General features: G+C 38.2%; 1 protein-coding gene across 1 annotated transcript in view; it reads left to right on the top strand.

Annotated features, from left to right (window-relative positions):
* Positions 1-1,409: 1,409 nt before the first annotated feature.
* PPP1CB (protein phosphatase 1 catalytic subunit beta) overlaps positions 1,410-24,459 on the top strand; it is a gene marked incomplete in the record, with an annotated part of 233,144 nt that continues 210,094 nt past the window's right edge. Inside the window, 1 exon segment of the mRNA XM_053712648.1 lies at positions 1,410-1,526. Coding sequence (XP_053568623.1) covers positions 1,475-1,526 — 52 coding nt within the window.

The following is a 24,459-nucleotide window of genomic DNA, read 5'->3' as shown; positions in this document are numbered from 1 at the left end:
TTCATTACAGCTAATGAATTAAACTCCATCTAAAATAGCGCTTACATTCCAGATCTGATTTTAAAAAGGGGAGAGTTTACCATCACTTTCAGGCGAGTTTGCGGTGCAGGTGCATTTACTACGTCCCCATAATCCATGATACGCATCAGCATTTGCTGTACAATCTTTTCCTTTACTGTAGGGCTGAGGCAAGATTTGTTTCTGTACAGGGCACCTAGTTTTGGATAAAGTTTACATGCAAGTTTTTCTATGTGGAGGCCAAAACATAGATTAGGGTCTAAGAACATACCCAAGTATTTGAAAGAGTGGACTGCGGTAAGCGTGCAATTGGATTTTGTTTTAAAGCGTAGATGGGAATTTGTAATTTGTGTAATTTAGGCCCAGTTCTAAAGATCATTGGGACAGTTTTGTTAGTGTTTAGGAAGAGTTTGTTTTTTGAGATCCACTTTTCTACCTCTAAATGAAGCAAATTAGATAATATAGGTATGTTAGAAAGTTGTTTAAAATGACATGCTCTTTATAAATCATGAAAGAATAATATTGTTTCATATTCCTTTAAGCTAATAAAATAATAATTTAAAAGCAGAACTAGCAGCTTTAGTTTCTTTATGTTGTGTAATTATTTATGCTGTTATGATAATCTGCATGACCAATATTTTTTCCAAGAAAGGCGACACAGTAAGCAGCATATGTATGTATGCTCTAATCAGTTGTAGTGTCCTTATCTAAAGCAACAAGAGGCATGACTTTAACAATATAGAGAAAAGTTTTAGTTAACAAAGAACATTGTATTTATTATAATCGTCATTTTTTCCAAATAACTCTCAATATATTCTTAATAAAGCATCTCAGATATAACCATGACAATACAAACATCATGTTTTATTAGTGCCCAATGAGCTAAACAATGGCCCTAAGTGTGAAGGCCTAAGCCTTCTCCCTCACATAACACCAGAGAGAATACGTACTGGTGCAAGCGACGTCACTGTTGCTATGACACCGTGAGAAGAGAAGAGTACTGTACTAGCCAAACCCTGAACTATTATTTTCCTTTCCCATAACCATGACAACGGGTGGGTTGTGGGGCGGAGTTTCGGATACTGCGCGCCAACAATATCTGGTTACCATCCAGAGCGGGGCGTCAACGAAAGAGTAGGGAATGGGCGTGGTCGTATGTCTAAATGAGAAACCTGTCAAACTACTCAACCTAAAAAGGATAGACCGTATTGGTAGACTCCGCCCACAGAGCGTTCATAACTCCGCCCCATCTAAACTTCTCTCCTATAGGTTGAAACTGGTTCCACGTCTCTAGCTGCTTCGAAAGTCATTGTTTTCCTAATAAGGGGCGTGGTATAGTTGCGGATTACACCTCTTTCTTTTGATTGGACATGAATGGCCTCTGGGCGTGGCTTCGCTTGTTGTGACGCAGCTCCGCCCGCTTTGTACTCTTCGGCTCTGGTGAGTGAAGCGCAAAATGGCGGACGGAGAGCTGAACGTGGATAGTCTGATTGCCCGCCTGCTAGAGGGTAAGTGCCCGAGGATGTCCGGGTCGTGTCTGAGAGAAACACTGCGCGGTGGAGTGAGTATGACGAATCGCCCGCTTTTGGGGCGGCCGCGGTGTGCGAGAGCTGTGGAGAGCGGGAGGGTGGGGATCCTGCCTGTGTAATAGGCGCTCAGGGCTGGGAGTGTCGAGCAGCATACACAGGATTCACTGGAAGAAAGCGGAGCCATCCGGGCCCTGCTTTAACCCATTGACAGCCAGGAAGAGATGAAATGGATTGTTTGACCTAATTAAGAAACTGACTAGTGGATTTGTTTGCCGGAAAGGGTCTGATGATTTCGTTTACTTCGTTAACCATTAGTTTGCTGGGATGCCCTGCAGTGGATTGTGTGAAATAATTTGCTGGCTAACTTATCCTTTGTCTGGAATGGATGCAGCTATTTCTGTGCCCTCGTTTACTGTCAGTTAATGCTCGTTAACCCCTTGATTGCATCAGAATGCTGGAGCTCATTGTACAAATCTGCTGATCATGAAATTATTCTCCTATGATACTACATAAGTCACCAACTCATCAATTTGCTGTGGCCCTTTCTGTCAATCAAAGGGTTAATGTGCCTTTAAGCACGGAGCTGCAGTCGTTATTTCCGTGCAGGGGAGTAATGACAGGTATATGTGCCCTGGGGACTAGTAACGTGATATACAAGAGTAGGGAGCCCTATGACAATGAGCTTTTGTAAAGAGAGGAGTGCTGGGCAGTACCAGGCAGGATAGAGTAACAAGGCCTAGATTAACCCCTTTGCTCTCAGCTTGGCATCTAATGCAGAGCTTGACAAACCCAGGAGACTGGGAGCTACTGGTTCCTGAAATTTTACCCCTGGCTCCTTGATTTTTGGGTTAATTTCCATATTCTTTATACAAATACCATTGTCTGGCCCCTAAATATTAAGCAGATTTGTCTACCACTGATCTAATGGCTTAATGTGACTCTAAACAGTCATACATTCCTGAGTGTGTCCTATATTAAGCATTTGGTGGTTTTAAATCTGTGACCAATATTTGGTTTAGGTCGGTCAGTATGATAATAAACTCATGCTTTCTAATGTTTCTCAATTTAATAATATATACTGGGCTTCTGACACTGAGTTCACCAGTGAGGAGGGAGGCTGGCCCTATATACCAGTGAGTGATAGAAAACTTTTATATATGGACAAAATAATTAGTGGCATCACTGTTCAGGGCTCAATATAAGAAGATAAAGCTATTTTTTAAGGTATCTCCTTGCTGGCTGTGTTGCTAAGCAATATGTTGCACTCAAATCTGACAGGCATAGAGCTGGAATAATTTAGTTAAACTGATCCATGAAACAAAATGTTAAGAAATCTAGGGTGCAGTGCCTTGGGAGAAGTTTAGATATGAGAGGTAATGGGGTTAGAATATTTAATTCCTAGGTCATGTGTGCTCAAATTATTATTAATATAACAATTTGAAATATGCCATTAGTGAACCATATTAGGAAAGTTTGAGTTTTTTTTTTCTTCCAACTTTTAGTTTAAAATTTCCCTTGAGGGAGTGTATGTGTGTGTGTATATATATATATATATATATATATATATATATATATATATATATATATATATATATATATATATATATATATATATATATATATATATATATATATATATATAAAAAAAAAAAAAAAAAAAAATATATATATATATATATATATATATATATATATATATATATATATATATATATATAATGTGTGTGTCCCAAATGGATTCAGCACTCACATATACCAAACAGCCTCCGGGGTGCACTTTAAATTACTGCATAAATAAACTCTCCGTTTGTATTTAAAGGGACAGTATACTGTAAAATAGTTTTTCCCTTAATGTGTTTACAATTGCTTTTTTTACCAACTGCAGAGTAAAAAATGTATGAAAATTAGCTTTTTAAGGTTTATTTCTGTATATTAAAGCTCGGATTTTGTGTTTTGAAGCCACAGCCTAATAAAATAGGTTGAACTTGTAGGTATAATCAGATCTCATTACTGTATCACATTGTGCACATATACCTGCTTCTTTCTTATATCGGTTCTTAAAACAATCACCAATACTTTGAGAGAACAATGGAAAATCAACATTTTACTACCTTATGTCTGCTTTATCACACTGGGAGTGTAATTTCTTCTGCTGGCTGTGTTTACAAAGCTTATCTATAGCTGGTACGCGCGGCCACAAACTTTCAGAATAGGTGGGGATACCACATGCTAAATGAACAATTTCAAATGCCAATATAAGGGTAAAGGAACTACTTGTAAACAATTTAATACACTCCAGCAGGTAAAGTGGATCATTGGGAACAAATTAAAGGGGAGAAAATTTGAGTAAACTGTCCCTTTAAGTAAAAAACTTTACTTTCATTAACATTTTCGCTTGAGGACGGGGCAACCCCGAAAACGTTAATTTAAGTAAAGTTTTTTTTTTTTTTTTTACTTAATTACAAACAATAAGTGCCTTTCCTTAAATATAAATTTTTTTATATATATATATATATATATATATATATATATATATATATATATATATATATATATATATCTATCTATCTCTGGACAAGGATAAGCACTCACTGGATTTAAACACAACAAATAATATATTCGGCAGTGACGTTTCGGGGCATTCACCCTTTTCTTAGGTCTGAGGAAGGGGTGAATGCCCCGAAATGTCACTGCAGAATAAATTATTTGTTGTGTTTAAATCCAGTGAGTGCTTATCCTTGTCCAGATTGAATATTCTGTTAAGCACCCTGGTCTGTGTTTGGGATCCCAGAAATAAGTTCTAGGAAGCTCTTTGTCCACTAGCGCTCCAGATGAGGGTATAAAATGAAAACCCAAAATATAATAAATCACAGAATATTAGTTCTGTAAATGCAGCTGACCTAAAACAAAGGGAGATTCTCTGTAACACCCTTCTTAGTAAGAAAAAGATCAGAAAATAAATATAAGGTTGGCGCTGCCTAGCATCAATAAGCATACAAATAGAAAAATTCATAAAAGAATTCACGGTGTACACCACAAAGTCTCATAAATATACATATATAATATATAAATATACTGATGGAGGTTTTCTCAAGTAAGTGCACAGCCATAGGGGGATTGGATGAAACAACATATCCGGATCCATTGGAACACGTTTTGCATTGTGCCTTTAACTATGTGTTTAATGATACTGTTTTATATTTTTTACATATTTTAATCCTTGTATTAATTTATTGCATTGACTGACGTATATTTGAGACTTTGTGGTGGTTTATGCTTTATTGTACACCGTGAATTCTTTTATGAATTTTTCTATTTGTATGCTTATTGATGCTAGGCAGCGCTAACCTTAGTGTGCGTATACATATGTATGTGTATATTTCAAAAAGTTTGTATCTAGAAGTAAAATTTGTCAGCCGTTAAATTCTCCCCCCCCCTCTGCATAGAGGTTTCAAACATCTTAAAGATGTTTTCAATTATATAACATTTGTCTTAATGCATGAAAGTTTCTTAATACATATATAATACATTTTCTTTCATTTGATAGATACTATTTTAAACAACTTTACAATTTACTTCTATCTAATTTGCTTCATTCTCGTGGTGTCCTATGTTTAAAAGCTTGCCTAGGTAGGCTAAGGAGCTAGCTGCTGATTGGGGACTATACAAATATATCTCTTATCCTTGGCTTACTGTTTAGCTAGTTCCTAGTAATGCATTTCTTTCCTTCAATAAGGGATATCAAGATAATGAAGCAGCATTAATAATGGAAATAAATTGGAAAGTTGTTTAAAATTGTATTTATTTGAATGAGAGAGATTTGGGGGATTTGTGTCCTATTGCAAATATAGATTTATTGATTTTGTTTGTCTTTACCTCAGATAAAGTACTTTTGTGTGTGAATATTGTGACTTGTAATGCAGACATCAGAGAAAATTCCCACCAATTGTTAGCTCTGTGACAGCTTTACTCTTTCTCTGTGTTTGACAATGCTCCGTTAATATAATGCAATGAATGATTTGAAAGCAGATGTATAGGATGTCATATAATATTTGTTTTGTTGCTACTTGTATACCACTAGCAGTTTTATGTATCTTATGCTTTAATACTTAGTAACCCGTCCTGGAGTGGGTTGTGTAACCCAAAATGCTTATATACCTTGGTTGGAAATCACCGGCCTAGTGTGTGCTGCTATCTGTCTTAGCTAAAAGTCAGAGCTATGTAATGTGTCAGCATTACTAAGGATTTGTAACAAAAGTTTTATATGCATTGAAATCTGTTACTTTTGCAACAAACTTTGTGTTTTGCTGTCATGGGATGATATTGAGTTTTACACATTTTTTGTGGTCAGATAGGAACAGATATGAGCGTACACAATCTAGTAGTTACTTTGAAGAATTTTGCAGGGTCTTTTTTTTTTTTTTTTTTTTTTTTTGTTTGTTTGTTCCCAAGTTCACTAGTCCTAAAGATAATGCAGAAAAGGCGAATTTTGGGAAAATATTGGTTCGAAAGCAGAGGTTGACAAATTTTTGTATTTACCTTAGGAGGCAATGAGTCTTTAACACACTCCTTAAACACTTATGTAAAATAATCCAGAAGTATGAATGTTTAAGCCCTGTCTTAAAGTGCCTTGCTTTTTAATCCGGGATAGCAAAAAATGAAAACTGTGAACCAGCATTAATAGCGGAGAGATGGTGCAGAGTTACATTATACCTTTTTATAGAAGTAATTTACGTTCTGCCTTGTCTCTGGCTCCCAGTCTCCTTTTGTTCTGCTCTCATGTTAGCTTCCCTGTTTTTCCTTTAGGTATCATATTCACACTAGGTGTTTACTTAGGTGCCTACCTCAATGTAAGAAAAACAAAACGTTAACAGTTTTACATTGGATTTGCAAAAATAAGAAGCTGAACAGATGTGGCACTAACGCACCTTACCATTGGCTTTGCTGTGAACAAAAGAGCCAAGTTTGTGTTTTTTGGGTCCTCCTTAAATTGATGCATTTTAGTTGGTTTGTGAGTTATGTTCTAATCGGAAAATGATTGGGCTTAAAGCTACATACAACTGTGATTGTTTCTCTAGGCGCTAAAGCATTTTACTATCCCATTGCTGTTTGTGTTTAACCCCTGCAAGTGAACTGTGCCTTGTAGCAGGCGTCATGTTAACCCCTCGGATCCAGCTCATGGCCCTGTATAAATCTCGTTAACACTTATTGATAATGCAGTGTTCTCCCCAGGGTCTTTTTAGCGGGTGCACCACCCAGCTAAAATTATATCCAATATTAAAGGGACAGTATACTGTAAAATAGTGTTTCCCTTAATGTGTTTACATTTGCTTTTTTTACCAACTGCAGAGTAAAAAATGTATGAAAATTAGCTTTTTAAGGCTTATTTGTGTATATTAAAGCTCTGATTTTGTGTTTTGAAGCCACAACCTAATAAAATAGGTTGAGCTTGTAGGTATAATCAGATCTCATTACTGTATCACATTGTGCAAATATACCTGCTACTTTATCTTATATCTGTCCTTAAAACAATCACTAGTACTTTGAGAGAACAATGGAAAATCAACATTTTATTACCTTATCTCTGCTATATCGCACTGGGAGTGTAATTTCTTCTGCTGGCTGTGTTTACAAAGCTTATCTATAGCTGGTACGCGCGGCCACAAACTTTCAGAATAGGTGGGGATACCACATGCTAAATCAACAATTTCAAATGCCAATATAAGGGTAAAGGAGCTACTTGTAAACAATTTAATACACTCCAGCAGGTAAAGTGGATCATTGGGAACAAATTAAAGGGGAGAAAATTTTTGAGTAAACTGTCCCTTTAAGCTAAAATTCGCTTATATTAAAAATAAAATTATTGAACAAATGATCATTAAATAAATTTGTTAAATTGTGCAGTTTAATTTGTAGCCTATCTGAATCCATGAAATAATTTATGTCCCTTTTGAAAATTAAGGCAATGTAACGGGCCCTCCTCTGTTTTCCTCACAATCTGGTGTGAGTTTTATCTGAAGTTCTTGTCCCTTGCTTTATTGTAACTGTACGTATCCTAACCATGATATTCTAATGCAAATATAAATGTTCCTTTATTTATTGCAGGGCCTTTAAAGGGACATTGTACACTAGATTTTTCTTTTCATAAATGTTTTGTAGATCCATTCATATAGCCCACCTGGGAGTGTCTTTGTAACTGTGCTTATTTTTTTAATAACATTGTGCTGGTTTTCAGACTCCTGTCCATGCCCTAAAGAATCAGATACAGATTCCTGCTTTCTCCCGTTTGTGTAGTCTGTTTTTTCATCTGCAGATTTTGGACTTACAGATCAGTTTCTCTGCATATAATTCTTTGGGGCTGCAACTATTTTCATAGTCTACTAATCGGATACTTCTTTTTAAATTTTTTTTTTTATATATTTAAAATAAAATCCACATACTGAGTGTTACAAATATAAACTTCAGACTAAAACTTTACATGAACACAACTGTTTGTTCAATATTTAATAAGCAGGACGAGAAAGATGTAGACATTGCTATTCACTCTTTCATAATCTTTGCATTGAAATGCAAAAAAGTCAACAAGACCACATGCTCCTGGTTGAGGCTTTTTTTTGCAATTTATTTTGCCTGTAGCAGAGAAGAGGTGCTAAGGTGCCTGAGATGCTTAGGGTTTCACAAATTTCACCAAAGTGGGACATTTATTTTTGTTAGCTCTCCACCAATGCAAGGGGCCTATTAAAGTAAGCCTGTACTTCGTTCTAACATAAAATATCTGTATGCAATGGTAAATCCGCTATAAGTTTAGAAAAAAAATATCTAGTCCGCTCTTAAAATAACAAATATATACTTATAGAAGTTTGTACATATTACAATTAATTAAAAATGTGTCAAAAAAATAGCTTAAAAGCTAAGCACTATATATCAATAACAGGACAAAGCTTTACACATTTATCTATACAGCTTATTTAGACCGCAATAGCAAGCGATCTGCTAATAATTGTACAAACAGATAATAGTGCACATTATTTTAAATAAGAAATCCCATAATTCTAGGGCTAAGTGTAAATAACACGCTTGGATATATATCATGCACACAAAATCTAACGGTTGTGTCTGCATAGCGATCGGACTTAAGGTTTATGGAATGAACCATTTACAGATTTAAATTGGTTCATTCCATAAACATTGGGTCTGATCACTCTATGCAGACACAACTGTTGGATTTTGTGGGGCCACGTGACACTATACATGAAGTTTTTTTTTGTTTTTTTGTTTTTATGGAATCCGCCCTATACTTAAGTGTTGATCATTTGGGATTCACATATTTTTCATATTTCAAATTGTATGTCCCCCCCCCATCTAAGTCACTGCGTGCATGCGTACTGAAGGCAACTCGCCTGTATTAATCCTGGACCCTCTGATGCCATGCACGGAGTGTGTGGGGAGCGCATGTGCAATAAAGGCTAATCTTCATATAATTCCTCGACCCTTTGCTGCTACTGAAACATCTGATTTTGAGAGGTTGGGCCACTTGCGCATGCGCAGTGAGCCCCACACACCTCCAACAGCTGATGTAACATCACCGGAAGTGACGCAGGTCCCACATTCTTCTAAGTCGAGACTTATTTTAGAACACTGGGAGTAGTTGTAAACTTATACTCTCCTGAAAAAGTTCAAAGTAAATTTCTGTAGACTTTTTTTTTTTTTTTTTTTTTGTTTACTCTAAGGGCATAACCATAAAACACAATACCGTGTGCAGGAGCTCATTGGTGTCCACAGATCAACTAATTACAGATCAACTAATCAATTGAGATTCGTTGACAACTATTTTCATAATCAATTAGAGCTTACAGCTCTTTACTTCTTTTTAGTGGTGTTTATTACATGCAGTGTTATGAAAATTGGTGTATACTGTATAAGGCACATGAAACCCAACTTTTTTTTTTTTTTTTTTGGACTCAGAGGAAAACCGGGCTTCAGCCTGCTGCGAAGCGCATATCAACGAAGAATCTAGCACAAACTTACACAAAGTTCCAATTTACTTCTATCTTATTTGCTTCATTCTCTTGGTATACTTTGAGAAAAAGAGATAATACCTGAATACCTAGGTAGCTTAGAAGTAGCAATGCACTACTGGGAGTTACTGCTGATTGGTGGCTGCACAAAGATGCCTCTTGTCATTGGCTAAGCAGATGTGTTCAGATACTTCCTGTAGTCCATTGCTGCTTCTTTAACAAAGGATTAGAAGAGTGTGATGCTAATTTGATAATATAAGGGAGTTTAGAGTTGTTTAAAATTGTATGTTGTACCTGAATCATGAAATAATTTGGGCTTTATGTCCCTTTAACACGGATAATACATATTGTTAATTTTCCAGTACTTAACTGGATTTATTTTGGCGAGTTAGAGGTCACAGCTGCACCTGCCCTGTTTGTGGCATGCTTCTTCTTTGCTGCTATGATTCCATGTGGGATCCAGGCCACATCCATATACTGTGTTCACCCTATTATGCTTTTAGGTTTATGGCTCCTAGGTATATATTTTTGTCTCTTGAATTTCTATCTATTTTACTTTTGCACCTACATTATAAACAGAAGCAGTTTTTGTGATACACTTTATCCACTCATAAATATGTTTCTAGTGAAAGTTATTACTGTTTTAACAGCTTAAGCACAAATGCTTTGTGATTATCGCAGGGCTCCCCAAACCCAGACACCACTGGCGCATTAACATTTATCATTTTTGTCTCTCCCAAGACACTTGTGTAGCTTTCCCCCACTTGTTGTTGCCAGCTTCAAAAATGTAGCCTAGTGCGGCTGGGTGATTTCTAGGCCATCCTGGGGTAAGGGTGTGTGGCGCTGACTAATCTTGCATGATAGCTCACATACTGTAGCAGCCTGGTGTACAGCTGCCTGTATTCCCTTCAAGTTCTGCAACTTTCAACTGCTGCCCCAGAATCCCAGCAACAGATCTACCCCTTCAGGCGTACGCTAGTCAGTTTGCAAGAAGATTCGGTGCTTGTTGCAGTTTCACAAGAATACATTTTGCTCCGAAAATAGCTGAACGGGTGAGCGGCCACCGCATTGAGGTTTCCGAAACCTCCGAATGCACATACCTAAAATTAAATCAGGATTTCAACATGCCTGCTCGGAGTCTGCAGTGGCGTATGTTGTCAGTGAAGACTTAATTTGTGTCTTACAAACCACCACTCACTCTTTGACAAGGTGTGGTGTTTGAATTCTGGTGCACAGGCCTTTGCAGCATATGTGCATATGCCGCTTAAAACCAGTAATAGCTCTTTACTAGAAGCATTTTAAATAATGAAGTTTTATATTGCAAAAATACTTCGATTTAAATGTACCTAAGCACATTTTTATTTTTGTCCTTTCAATCCCTTTAACGTATGGCATACCTTACAGCTGATGCACCTTAAAGGGACAATATACACCAATTTTCATATAACTGCATGCAATAGACGCTACTATAAAGAATAATATGCACAGATACTGATATAAAAATACAGTATAAAACTGTTTAAAAACTTACTTGGAAGCTTCCAGTTTAGCTCTGTTGAAAAGGTTACTGGAACACCCACTGCAAATGGGAAATATCATACACTCCCCCCTTCCTTTGCATATGAAAAGACCCTTTACACAAACAGAAGCAAGCTGGAGTAGGTATAAGTCGGTATTCTAAAACTTTGGGGCTTGGTTAGGAGTCTGAAAATCAGAGCAATGTTATTTAAAAATACTATCCATTTAAAAAAAAAAAAAAAAAAAATACCCGGTGTGGGCTATATATAAATGGGTCATGTACAAAACATTTATGCTTTAATATTTATGAATTACTGGTGTTCTGTTACACTGTGACTAGTTTATAGGGATGTGAAAACCTAGTTATAGTATAGGGCCACTCCAAATTAATATTGCTTTGTGTCTTTTATAGGCGTTCCCAAGTTTGATTTCTATATGATTTTGCTTTTGTGTTCTTTTCAAATAAACACTTGTATAGAAAAACAAATAGATGTGGACTATTTGGAACAAATAACCAATTTGCTACTTGGGAATTTCAGAATAAAACTTGCCCAAAGTACTCTATCATTTTTAGCACTAAAAATAGAATTTTTTTTTTATTTATTTTTTAACCGCATTCCACAAAAACCTGTAGCTTTCTAACTAGATTTTTTTTTTTTTTTTTAAATATATATCATACACACACAGCACGGAGAAAGTCCAGCACTCACCTACAAGCTTTCAGCTAAGATTAAAAAGCAAAAATGGAAGGGTGACCGATAGTTACCACATCTGGCTCAGCCCTGGGTGCTCAATGGCACTCGCAGGAAGCAGTGCTGTCACCAGAGTCACAGGCAGTTAACCCCAGACAGGTCTGGGTGCAAGGCCCATAGGGAAAATTACAAAACAAATCAATACAAGACACAAAGTCCAGCACTCACCTACAAGCTCTCAGCTAAGATTAAGATATATTATAATAAATATATCTATCTCTTTTTAAGGTCTTTATCTGTGTGATGTACATGGTTAACCAACTAGTCACCAGTATGTCACAGAAAAAATTAACGGACCCTTTCCATATTAAACAATTTGTTAACCCTTGCACCCACTGATCTAAGTCACAGGCTTGCCTGGATTGGCTAGCCTGTGACAACGCTCTCTAGTCTGTACCATAAAAATGCCCAAACTACTCTTTAATGCCACTCACAGTAAACTATCTCTGCTGTCACCACCTTAAAGGGACAGTTTACGGTTATACTTATACCAGCTGGAGTGTATAAAATGTGTGATAAATTTCTCATTTGCTTTTTGCAATCTTATCACTCGCATGCTTCCCTTTCTTATCTTGGTCTCTGTACAATACTTGAACATTTTAGAGCTTTATCTTTTACCTCCCACTGTGAGTAATTTCTTTTGCTGGCTGTGTTTACATAGTTTCTCAATAGCCTATACCTAGGTACAGATACTTTCAGTATAGGGATATTACAGACTAAATCCGCTATTTCAAATGCCAATATAAAGCTGAAGGAGTTATTTGTAAACCTTGCAGTACCTGCAATAAACTATTTGTGCATACCACAGTCTGTGATCAAATAATGCTACAGGCTGCTCAAATATGTCATGTGTAGTGTCTCAAGTAGTTAAAGCACCACTAAACACGGTAGAATTACATAGTCAAATGCATAATAAAGACAATGCAAAAAAGCACTTGGTTTGAATTTCATATGAGTAGTAAATCTCTTTTCTGGCAAATGTCAGTTACATTTTCCTTCCTAATGCTTCATGTGACAGCCATCAGCCAATCGTAAAAAGCATATAGGTATATCCTGTGAATCATGCACATGCTCAGTAGGATAGGTGCCTCAAAGTGTGCAGATTTAGATAATGGAAGTGATTTGGGAAGTTTCAAATTGTGTGCTCTATCTGAATCATAAGCTTAGTTTTGACTTGAGTGTCCCTTTTAACCCCTTAATGACCACAACACTTTTCCATTTTCTGTCCGTTTGGGACCAAGGCTATTTTTACATTTCTGCGTTGTTTGTGTTTAGCTGTAATTTTCCTCTTACTCATTTACTGTACCCACACATTATATACCGTTTTTCTCGTCATTAAATGGACTTTCTAAAGATACCATTATTTTCATCATATCTTATAATTTACTATAAAAAAATGATAAAATATGAGGAAAAATTAAAAAAAAACTTTTTCTAACTTTGACCCCAAAAATCTGTTACACATCTACAACCACCAAAAAACACCCATGCTAAATAGTTTCTAAATTTTGTCCTGAGTTTAGAAATACCCAATGTTTACATGTTCTTTGTTTTTTTTGTAAGTTATAGGACCATAAATACAAATAGCACTTTGCTATTTCCAAACCATTATTGTTCAAAATTAGCGCTAGTTACATTAGAACACTAATATCTTTCAGGAATCTCTTAATATCCATTGACATGTATATATTTTTTTTTTAGTAGACATCCCAAAGTATTCATCTAGGCCTATTTTGATATATTTCATGCCACCATTTCACCGCCAAATGCGATTAAATACAAAAAATCGTTCACTTTTTTACTAATTTTTTTCACAAACTTGGTTTCTCACTGAAATTATTTACAGCTTGTGCAATTAAGGCTTAAATGGTTGTAAATGCTTCTCTGGGATCCCCTTTGTTCATAAATAGCAGACATATATGGCGTTGCTTTTTAGTAATTAGAAGGCTGCTAAATGCCACTGCGCACTACACGTGTATTATGCCCAGCAGTGAAGGGGTTAATTATGGAACATGTAGGGAGCTTTTAGGGATACTTTTAGCTTTAGTGTAGTGTAGTAGACAACCCCAAGTATTGATCTAGGCCAATTTTGGTATATTTCATGCCACCATTTCACCGCCAAATGCGATCAAATTAAAAAAAAACGTTAAATTTTTCACAATTTTAGGTTTCTCACTGAAATCATTTACAAACAGCTTGAGCAATTATGGCACAAATGGTTGTAAATGCTTCTCTGGGATCCCCTTTGTTCAGAAATAGCAGACATATATGGCTTTGGCTTTGCTTTTTGGTAATAAGAAGGCCGCCAAATGCCGCTGCATTTCACATGTGTATTATGGCTAGCAGTGAAGGGGTTAATTAGGGAGCTTGTAGGGTTAATTTTAGCTTTAGTGTAGAGCTCAGCCTCCCACCTGAAACATGAGACCCCCTGATCCCTCCCAAACAGCTCTTTTCCCTCCCCCACCCCACAATTGTCCCCGCCATCTTAAGTACTGGCAGAAACTCTGCCAGTACTAAAATAAAAGCTATATTTGGGCTTTTTTTTGTTTGTTTTTTGGCATATTTACATATGCTGCTGTGTAGGATCCCCCCTTAGTCCCCAACCTCACTGATCCCCCCCCCCCCCCCAAACAGCTCTCTAACCCTCCCCCTCTGCCTTAATGGGTGCCATCTTGGGTACTGGCAGCTGTCTGCCAGTACCCAGTTTAGCAACAAATGTGCCTTTTTTTTTTTTTTAAAAAAATGCCCTTTTCTGTAGTGTAGCTTCCCCCCCCCCAAGGCCAACCCCCCACCCCTTCCTGATTCCTTAGATGTTTATTTCTACATTTTAAAACTTTTTTTTTTTTAAACTTTTAACAATTTTTTTTCTGTAGTGTAGCGGTTCCCTCCCGCTCCCGCCCCGTGCACGCGCCCGCCGCCCCCCGTGCCCTCCACTCGGCCCATCGATGGCCTCCCACCCACCAACGATACCGGCCACTGATGTCTGGTGCAGGGAGGGCCACAGAGTGGCTCTCTCCATCGGATGGCCAAGGGGGGTTATTGCAGGATGCCTCCATATCGAGGCATCACTGCAATAACCGGAAAGCAGTTGGAAGCGAGCAGGATCGCTTCCAGCTGCTTTCCAGACCAAGGCAAAATTTCCATGTTTGGATGTTGCGTTTCGTTGCAAGGAACAAACGGCGCAAGGGCAAACCACTGAGAACGACTCCAAATTTGCAACATGATCTGCTAACAAACAGAAATGCTTAAGTCATTCATAGGAGTTTGGGGACCATTTTAAAATTCACAATGGTGCCAAAAAAAAAACTGGAGAAAAAAAAGTTTATTTCGATTCTGACCTACAGATGAGGAGCATTGTGGAGGGAATCATTTGAAAAAAGTAGGTAGACTATTCGTGTAGACTGTCCCTTTTTAGGTTTCATGCCACTGTGTGTGTTGTGGAGTGTTTCAGGCGTGCATGCTACTTTATCTAGATATGTCTTCAGCAAAGAGTAACAAGAGAAAAGCTAATTTGATAATAGTAGTAAACTGGAAACTTTATTTATTTTTTATGCCCTATGTGAATCATGAGAGAAATTTGGGGTTTCATGTCCCTTTTTTAAAATTATTATTCTTATTCAACTTTTCATACATTTGCATAATTTATTTTGTTCCCCTTTCATGTAATTTTAGCTCTGAGCAATTTCTAATTTTCAGAACTTAAAATGCACCATGTTGACTTATCAAGGCTAACTTTGCTACATTATATGTCCCTAATTAAGTTTATCAGATAACTGTAAAATATTTTATACTAACTTTATGGCAGTAATTTGCCTTGTCTGTGGTGGGCATAACCATAGACAACAATTTCCTTACCCTAGTACTTCATAAACATACCCCCTCCCCTATTCCTTGTGCATATCGTAGAAAGGCTTAAAGGACCAGTCAACACAGTAGATTTGCATAATCAACAAATGCAAGATAACAAGACAATGCAATAGCACTTAGTCTGAACTTCAAATGAGTAGTAGATTTTTTTCTGACAATTTTAAAAGTTATGCCTTTTTCCACTCCCCCTGTACCATGTGACAGCCATCAGCCAATCACAAATGCATACACGTACCATGTGACAGCCATCAGCCATTCACAAATGCATACACACTTATTCTTGCACATGCTCAATAGGAGCTGGTGACTCAAAAAGTTTAAATATAAAAAGACTGTGCACATTTAGTTAATGGAAGTAAATTAAAAAGTTGTTTAAAATGGCATGCTCTATCTGAATAATGAAAGTTTAATTTTGATTGAGTGTCCCTTTAATTGTGCCAAGCAGTTAAACCCAATATATTAGAGTTTGCAAACTCCTACCATCTCCCACTGGTTTGAGGTTAAATTTACCTTTTCCTTAAGGTGGTCAACAAATCTGTTAAAAATTTAGGAGCCAGTAAGAATATTTCGGAGCCAGACATATTGTACTCTTGCAGAGTTTTGTTACTACTTGTTTGTTATAAATTGCTTTCTCTTGGTAGGTTACTGTACGTCATTGTGTAACTAACTTTATATGTTTACTCTAATAAAATGTTTCAATAAAAGGATTTGTGTAGCCGTGCACATTCTAAGACTGTCTCTGCCATTGTGGCTAGGTAGGAGGTCTAATACAAATGTCAGTCCCTGACCTCAGTTAGCCATGTGTTAAACAAATACTTGCTGCAGAGCTCGTCCTCTTTATAGTTGTTTGATCCCGGGCTGTCTAAAAGCTTGACGCAGACAGATGTCTGAAGCATAGCATACGTTTTTGGCTTCATTAGCATTCTAGGCATCCATGTGCTTTTCTACTCCAAGCTTTGGTTTCCAATATACTATTACAAAAGAACATGTAACTCATAAATAACCAACCCTATTGCCTCCAGTTATCCCTTTCTCAACCCTGTGCTAGTTTTCTGTATTCTCTTTTTAAAGGCCATGGAAATAATGGATTCACTTAAAGGGACAGTATACACTCATTTTCATATAACTGCATGTAATAGACTACTATAAATAATAAGATGCACAGATACTGATATAAAAATCCAGTATAAAATGGTTTAAAAACTTACTTAGAAGCTGTCAGTTTGGCTCTGATGAAAAGGCAGCTGGAAAGCCCACTGCAAGTGACAAATAAGACCCCCCCCCCCCTCCCCCTACTTTTGCATATGAAAAGACCCATTACACAAACAGGAGCAAGCTGGAGAAGGTAGCTGACAGTATTCTCATAAAACTTTGGGGCTTGGTTAGGAGTCTGAAAATCAGAGCAATGTTATTTAAAAATAAGCAAAACTATACATTTATTTAAAAAAACATAGATCATCTACAAAACATTTATGCAAAGAAAAAATGAGTGTATAATGGCCCTTTAATGAGTCTACTCAAAATCTTATGATTCAGATAGGGCATGTAGTTGTAAGCCACTTTCCAGTATAATTTTATCAAATATGCTTTGTTGAAAGCCTCACGAGATTGGCGCTCTGGGGGGAAGCCATGATTGGAGGAAGCCGGTTTCGTCTTTGCTGATGTAGGTAAAGAGGAGCTACAGGCTTGGCTGCAGAGAAAGCAAATTATTTGTAAAAATATGCTGCAATGTAAACTTTCATGAATGAAAGTGCCCCAGTTTTTAATAATAATTTAATTTTTTTTTTTTTTAAACCGGGCACTCATTTGTAAAAGTTTACGTTGACTTAATTGCAGAAGATTGTGTATTATTGGTATGTAGTTTAACATTGTAGTTCGTGTGATCTACATAAATTGCTTGGCACTTTCTGCCTTACTGTGTTGGTGTCCTTTTTTTTTTTTTTTTTTTTTTTTTTTTTATATATGGTTCATTGGAAGGCACACATAGAAAGGCATATCATTGGAAGGCACACATAGGCATATCATTGGAAAAATACATGGTTAATTTGTTGCAGATGAACAGCAAACATGGATTATGAGAGCATTTAACACATTTTAAGCGCATAAATATACTTGTCACTTGCCCATATAACTGTATACCTTCTAACCAATATATGAAGCCACTTATGGACCTCTTGATGCTATGGAAAAATGTACAGAAGGAATTTTCTTTATTTATTCGCCCTCTGTGGTAAATGAAACACCATCTGTTAACATTCGCCTAAAGCTATTGGAGGATGCATGTGCATAGCGTGTTTTTCCAGTGGAATCGATGACTAGGACTTCAGGATTTAAAATTGACATTGCTGTACAGTAAATAATAAAGCCAATCAACCTTATTGGTTTAATCTGACATCTTATTTACAAGCTCTTGTGCTGTGCTTCTGGCAGTGACTGTTTATGGAACATTGTTATGGAATGTGGTAATTCCAGCGGCTGATCACACCCAGTCTAATCTCTCCACAAGCTGACTTTCATTCTGCCAATTACATTTGTAATGGTTTCAGTGGGCAATACGTTTAAAATAGTGAAATAAATAATAGAACTCTATGAACTTTTCATCAGAATGTTTAAATGTAATCCCGCTTTAGCACATGATTTTTATGATTGATGTCAGGAATAAACTTGCAGGGGTGTCTTAAATTGTTTACAAATATGTCCTTTACCTATTTTATTTTGCCTTTTAAAAATAGCTGCTGTTCAAACCACCACCCGAATGAAGTAAATCCTGCAGTATTTTCTTTTAAAAACAAAAGACAGCAGTTGATGTTATCCTTATTGTGGGGTGGACAATAGTGGTATTAAAATGTTAATTTTACATTTATCTCTAATTGACATTGTGTATACAGAAAGATAAGGCGGTTTTGTGGTTTCAATGAGTAAAATCATCTTTCATATACAAAAATCAACCTAAAAGAACAATTTCTCATATTTTGATACTGTGCAGCTGGTAATAAGTAATTGGGACCTAATTTCTCTTGTTAAGTGTATCCAGTCCACGGATCATCCATTACTTATGGGATACTAACTCCTCCCCAACAGGAAGTGCAAGAGGATTCACCCAGCAGAGCTGCTACATAGCTCCTCCCCTAACTGCCATTACCAGTCATTCTCTTGCACCCAACGAATAGATAGGATGTGTGAGAGGACTGTGGTGATTATACTTAGTTTCATACCTTCAATCAAAAGTTTGTTATTTTATAATAGCACCGGAGTGTGTTATTCCTTCTCTGGTAGAATTTGAAGAAGAATCTACCTGAGTTTTTCTATGATTTTAGCCGGAGTAGTTAAGATCATATTGCTGTTTCTCGGCCATCTGAGGAGAGGTAAACTTCAGATCAGGGGACAGCGGGCAGATTAATCTGCAAAGAGGTATGTAGCAGCTTATTATTTTCTGACAATGGAATTGATGAGAAAATTCTGCCATACCGATATAATGTAAACTCAGCCTTAAATGCAGTAGCAGCAACTGGTATCAGGCTGTCATGTATGTATATTTTACACTTCAGTATTCTGGGGAATGGCACTTCACTGGAATTATACTGTATGCATAAAACTTTAGCCTAATTTGCAGCGACTAGCAACAGGCTTTTTAATAACACTCAATTTATTAATGTTAAACGTTTTTTGCTGGCATGTAAAATAGTTTAATTTTCTGAGGTACTGGGTGAAAAAATGTTTTGGGCACTATTTTTTTCCACTTGGCAGTCGTTTTATTTAATTTATGACAGTTTACTGATCTCTCTCACTGTTATGTGTGAGAGGGAGGGGCCTTTTTTGGTGCTTTTGCTACGCATCTAAAAATTCAGTCAGAAGTTTGTCTTCCCTGCATGATCCGGTTCATCTCTACAGAACTCAGGGGTCTTCAAAACTTGTTTTGAGGGAGGTAATCACTCACAGCAGAGCTGTGAGATTGTAGTTGACTGTGATAAAAAAAAACGTTTATTTCTGTATTTTTTTTTTTTTTATTTTTTTTTCTGCTATCAGGGTTAGTTATCCTTTGTTAATGGGAGCAATCCTTTGCTAAAATTGTGTTTTTTTTTACAAAGATTTGATGCTATAACTTTTCAGTTTATTAATTTTCAACTGTCATAACTTTTTCTGTGCTTCTTATAGGCACAGTACGTTTTCATATTATAGTAAATTACTTGAAAAGTATTTCCAAGTTGCTAGTTTATTTGCTAGTGTGTTAAACATGTCTGATTCAGAGGAAGATATCTGTGCTATATGTGCTAAAGCCAAAGTGGAGCCCAATAGAAATTTATGTACTAACTGTATTGATGCTACTTTAAATAAAAGTCAATCTGTACAAATTGAACATATTTCACCAAACAACGAGGGGAGAGTTATGCCGACTAACTCTCCTCACGTGTCAGTACCTGCATCTCCCGCTCGGGAGGTGCGTGATATTGTAGCGCCGAGTACATCTGGGCGGCCATTACAAATCACATTACAGGATATGGCTACTGTTATGACTGAAGTTTTGGCTAAATTACCAGAACTAAGAGGTAAGCGTGATCACTCTGGGGTGAGAACAGAGTGCGCTGATAATAATATTAGGGCCATGTCAGACACTGCGTCACAATTTGCAGAACATAAGGACGGAGAGCTTCATTCTGCGGGTGACGGTTCTGATCCAAACAAACTGGATTCAGATATTTCAAATTTTAAATTTAAGCTGGAAAACCTCCGTGTATTACTAGGGGAGGTGTTAGCGGCTCTGAATGATTGTAACACAGTTGCAATACCAGAGAAAATGTGTAGGTTGGATAAATATTTTGCGGTACCGGCGAGTACTGACTTTTTTCCTATACCTAAGAGACTTACTGAAATTGTTACTAAGGAGTGGGATAGACCCGGTGTGCCGTTCTCACCCCCTCCGATATTTAGAAAGATGTTTCCAATAGACGCCACCACACGGGACTTATGGCAAACGGTCCCTAAGGTGGAGGGAGCAGTTTCTACTTTAGCTAAGCGTACGACTATCCCGGTGGAGGATAGCTGTGCCTTTTCAGATCCAATGGATAAAAAGTTAGAGGGTTACCTTAAGAAAATGTTTGTTCAACAAGGTTTTATATTGCAACCTCTTGCATGCATTGCGCCTGTCACGGCGGCAGCAGCATTTTGGTTTGAGTCTCTGGAAGAGACACTTGAATCAGCTCCATTAGATGAGATTACACACAAGCTTAAAGCCCTTAAGTTAGCTAACTCATTTATTTCAGATGCCGTAGTACATTTAACTAAACTTACGGCTAAGAATTCCGGATTCGCCATTCAGGCACGCAGAGCACTGTGGCTAAAATCCTGGTCAGCTGACGTTACTTCTAAATCTAAATTGCTTAATATACCTTTCAAAGGGCAGACCTTATTCGGGCCCGGGTTGAAAGAAATTATCGCTGACATTACAGGAGGTAAAGGCCATGCCCTGCCTCAAGACAGAGCCAAACCTAAGGCTAGACAGTCTAATTTTCGTTCCTTTCGTAATTTCAAAGCAGGAGCAGCATCAACTTCCTCTGCACCAAAACAGGAAGGAGCTGTTGCTCGCTACAGACAAGGCTGGAGACCTAACCAGTCCTGGAACAAGGGCAAGCAGGCCAGGAAACCTGCTGCTGCCCCTAAGACAGCATGAATCGAGGGCCCCCGATCCGGGAACGGATCTAGTGGGGGGCAGACTTTCTCTCTTCGCCCAGGCTTGGGCAAGAGATGTCCAGGATCCCTGGGCGTTAGAGATCATATCTCAGGGATACCTTCTAGACTTCAAATTCTCTCCCCCAAGAGGGAGATTTCATCTGTCAAGGTTGTCAACAAACCAAATAAAGAAAGAGGCGTTTCTACGCTGCGTACAAGATCTTTTATTAATGGGAGTGATCCATCCGGTTCCGCGGTCGGAACAAGGACAAGGGTTTTACTCAAATCTGTTTGTGGTTCCCAAAAAAGAGGGAACTTTCAGGCCAATCTTGGATTTAAAGATCCTAAACAAATTCCTAAGAGTTCCATCGTTCAAAATGGAAACTATTCGGACAATTTTACCCATGATCCAAAAGGGTCAGTACATGACCACAGTGGATTTAAAGGATGCTTACCTTCACATACCGATTCACAAAGATCATTACCGGTATCTAAGGTTTGCCTTTCTAGACAGGCATTACCAGTTTGTAGCTCTTCCATTCGGATTGGCTACGGCTCCGAGAATCTTCACAAAGGTTCTGGGTGCTCTTCTGGCGGTACTAAGACCGCGAGGAATTGCGGTAGCTCCGTACCTAGACGACATTCTGATACAAGCTTCAAGCTTTCAAACTGCCAAGTCTCATACAGAGTTAGTACTGGCATTTCTAAGGTCGCATGGATGGAAGGTGAACGAAAAGAAGAGTTCTCTCTTTCCACTCACAAGAGTTCCCTTCTTGGGGACTCTTATAGATTCTGTAGAAATGAAGATTTACCTGACAGACAGGTTAACAAAGCTTCAAAATGCATGCCGTGTCCTTCATTCCATTCAACACCCGTCAGTAGCTCAATGCATGGAGGTGATCGGCTTAATGGTAGCAGCAATGGACATAGTACCCTTTGCACGCCTACATCTCAGACCGCTGCAATTGTGCATGCTAAGTCAGTGGAATGGGGATTACTCAGACTTGTCCCCTACTCTGGATCAAGAGACCAGAAATTCTCTTCTATGGTGGCTTTCTCGGCCACATCTGTCCAGGGGGATGCCATTCAGCAGGCCGGACTGGACAATTGTAACAGACGCCAGCCTACTAGGTTGGGGCGCTGTCTGGAATTCTCTGAAGGCTCAGGGACAATGGAATCAGGAGGAGAGTCTCCTACCAATAAACATTCTGGAATTGAGAGCAGTTCTCAATGCCCTTCTGGCTTGGCCCCAGTTAACAACTCGGGGGTTCATCAGGTTTCAGTCGGACAACATCACGACTGTAGCTTACATCAACCATCAGGGAGGGACAAGAAGCTCCCTAGCAATGATGGAAGTATCAAAGATAATTCGCTGGGCAGAGTCTCACTCTTGCCACCTGTCAGCAATCCACATCCCGGGAGTGGAGAACTGGGAGGCGGATTTCTTAAGTCGTCAGACTTTTCATCCGGGGGAGTGGGAACTTCATCCGGAGGTCTTTGCCCAAATACTTCGACGTTGGGGCAAACCAGAGATAGATCTCATGGCGTCTCGACAGAACGCCAAGCTTCCTCGTTACGAGTCCAGATCCAGGGATCCGGGAGCGGTTCTGATAGATGCTTTGACAGCACCTTGGACCTTCGGGATGGCTTATGTGTTTCCACCCTTCCCGATGCTTCCTCGATTGATTGCCAGAATCAAACAGGAGAGAGCATCAGTGATTCTAATAGCGCCTGCATGGCCACGCAGGACTTGGTATGCAGATCTAGTGGACATGTCATCCTGTCCACCTTGGTCGCTACCTCTGAAACAGGACCTTCTGATCCAGGGTCCCTTCAAACATCAAAATCTAATTTCTCTGAAGCTGACTGCTTGGAAATTGAACGCTTGATTTTATCAAAACGTGGTTTTTCTGAGTCAGTTATTGATACCTTAATACAGGCTAGGAAGCCTGTTACCAGGCGGGAGGGAATCCAGGAGGCGAGTGCGCGGGGCTCCTATGGCCGAATATAGTGCGATCTGCGATCGTTGCAGAAAGTGCAGGACACTTCAAATAGATCTGCACTGTTAAGATTTATTTAACACAGTGCAGCTGTCAGATTTAGTCTGCCTGTAGATCAGATGTGCACCTCTGCTGTTTTGTTTTTTTTTGGTTTTTTTTTTTTTTTTAAATTTTATTGCCGGTGTCTGCCTGTCGGAGCACATGGAGATCATAGGAAAGATACACTCTATAGCAGTAAGCACGGCAGAATCTTAGGACAATTCCTCCCCCTCTTCTGTCTGCTGCTTATCTTCAGCTCAATAAGTTCACTCCACTTGAGGTACTTTTAAACACGCAAGCAAGCGCAAGCAATAGTATAACCCTTTCTGGCAATCATAGGGTTAAGTTGTCTCCAAATTTTAGCTATGAGGACAGTTTTCGTTCCTTTCGACAAAATAAGAAACAGAAACCTAATCCTTCCCCCCAGGAATCTGCTTCCAATTGGAAGCCTTCTTCAAATTGGAATAAATCCAAGCCATTTAAGAGATCAAAACCAGCCCCCAAGTCCGCATGAAGGTGCGGCCCTCATTCCAGCTCAGCTTGTAGGGGGCAGATTAAAATTTTTCAAAGATGTTTGGATTAATTCGGTCCAAAATCATTGGATTCAGATTGTCTCGCAGGGGTACAGAATAGGATTCAGAGTAAGACCGCCTGTGAGAAGATTTCTTTTTTTTTTTTTTTCTCATGCATTCCAGCAAACCCAGTAAAGGCTCGGGCTTTTCTGAAGTGCGTTTCAGACCTGGAGTTGTCAGGGGTAATCATGCCAGTTCCGTTTCAGGAACAGGGTCTGGGGTTTTATTCAAATCTATTCATTGTCCCAAAGAAAGAAAGAGAAAATTCATTCAGACCAGTTTTTGATCTAAAGATTTTGAATCAATATGTAAGAGTACCAACTTTCAAAATGGTGACTATAAGGACTATTCTGCCTTTTGTTCAGCAAGGGCATTATATGTCCACAGTAGACTTACAGGATGTGTATCTTCATATTCCGATTCATCCAGATCACTATCAGTTCCTGAGATTCTCTTTTCTAGACAAGCATTGCCAATTT

The sequence above is a fragment of the Bombina bombina genome, chromosome 4 (genome assembly GCF_027579735.1).
Source record: "Bombina bombina isolate aBomBom1 chromosome 4, aBomBom1.pri, whole genome shotgun sequence".
Lineage (NCBI taxonomy): Eukaryota > Metazoa > Chordata > Amphibia > Anura > Bombinatoridae > Bombina > Bombina bombina.
This window is presented reverse-complemented; position numbering and strand designations above follow the sequence as displayed.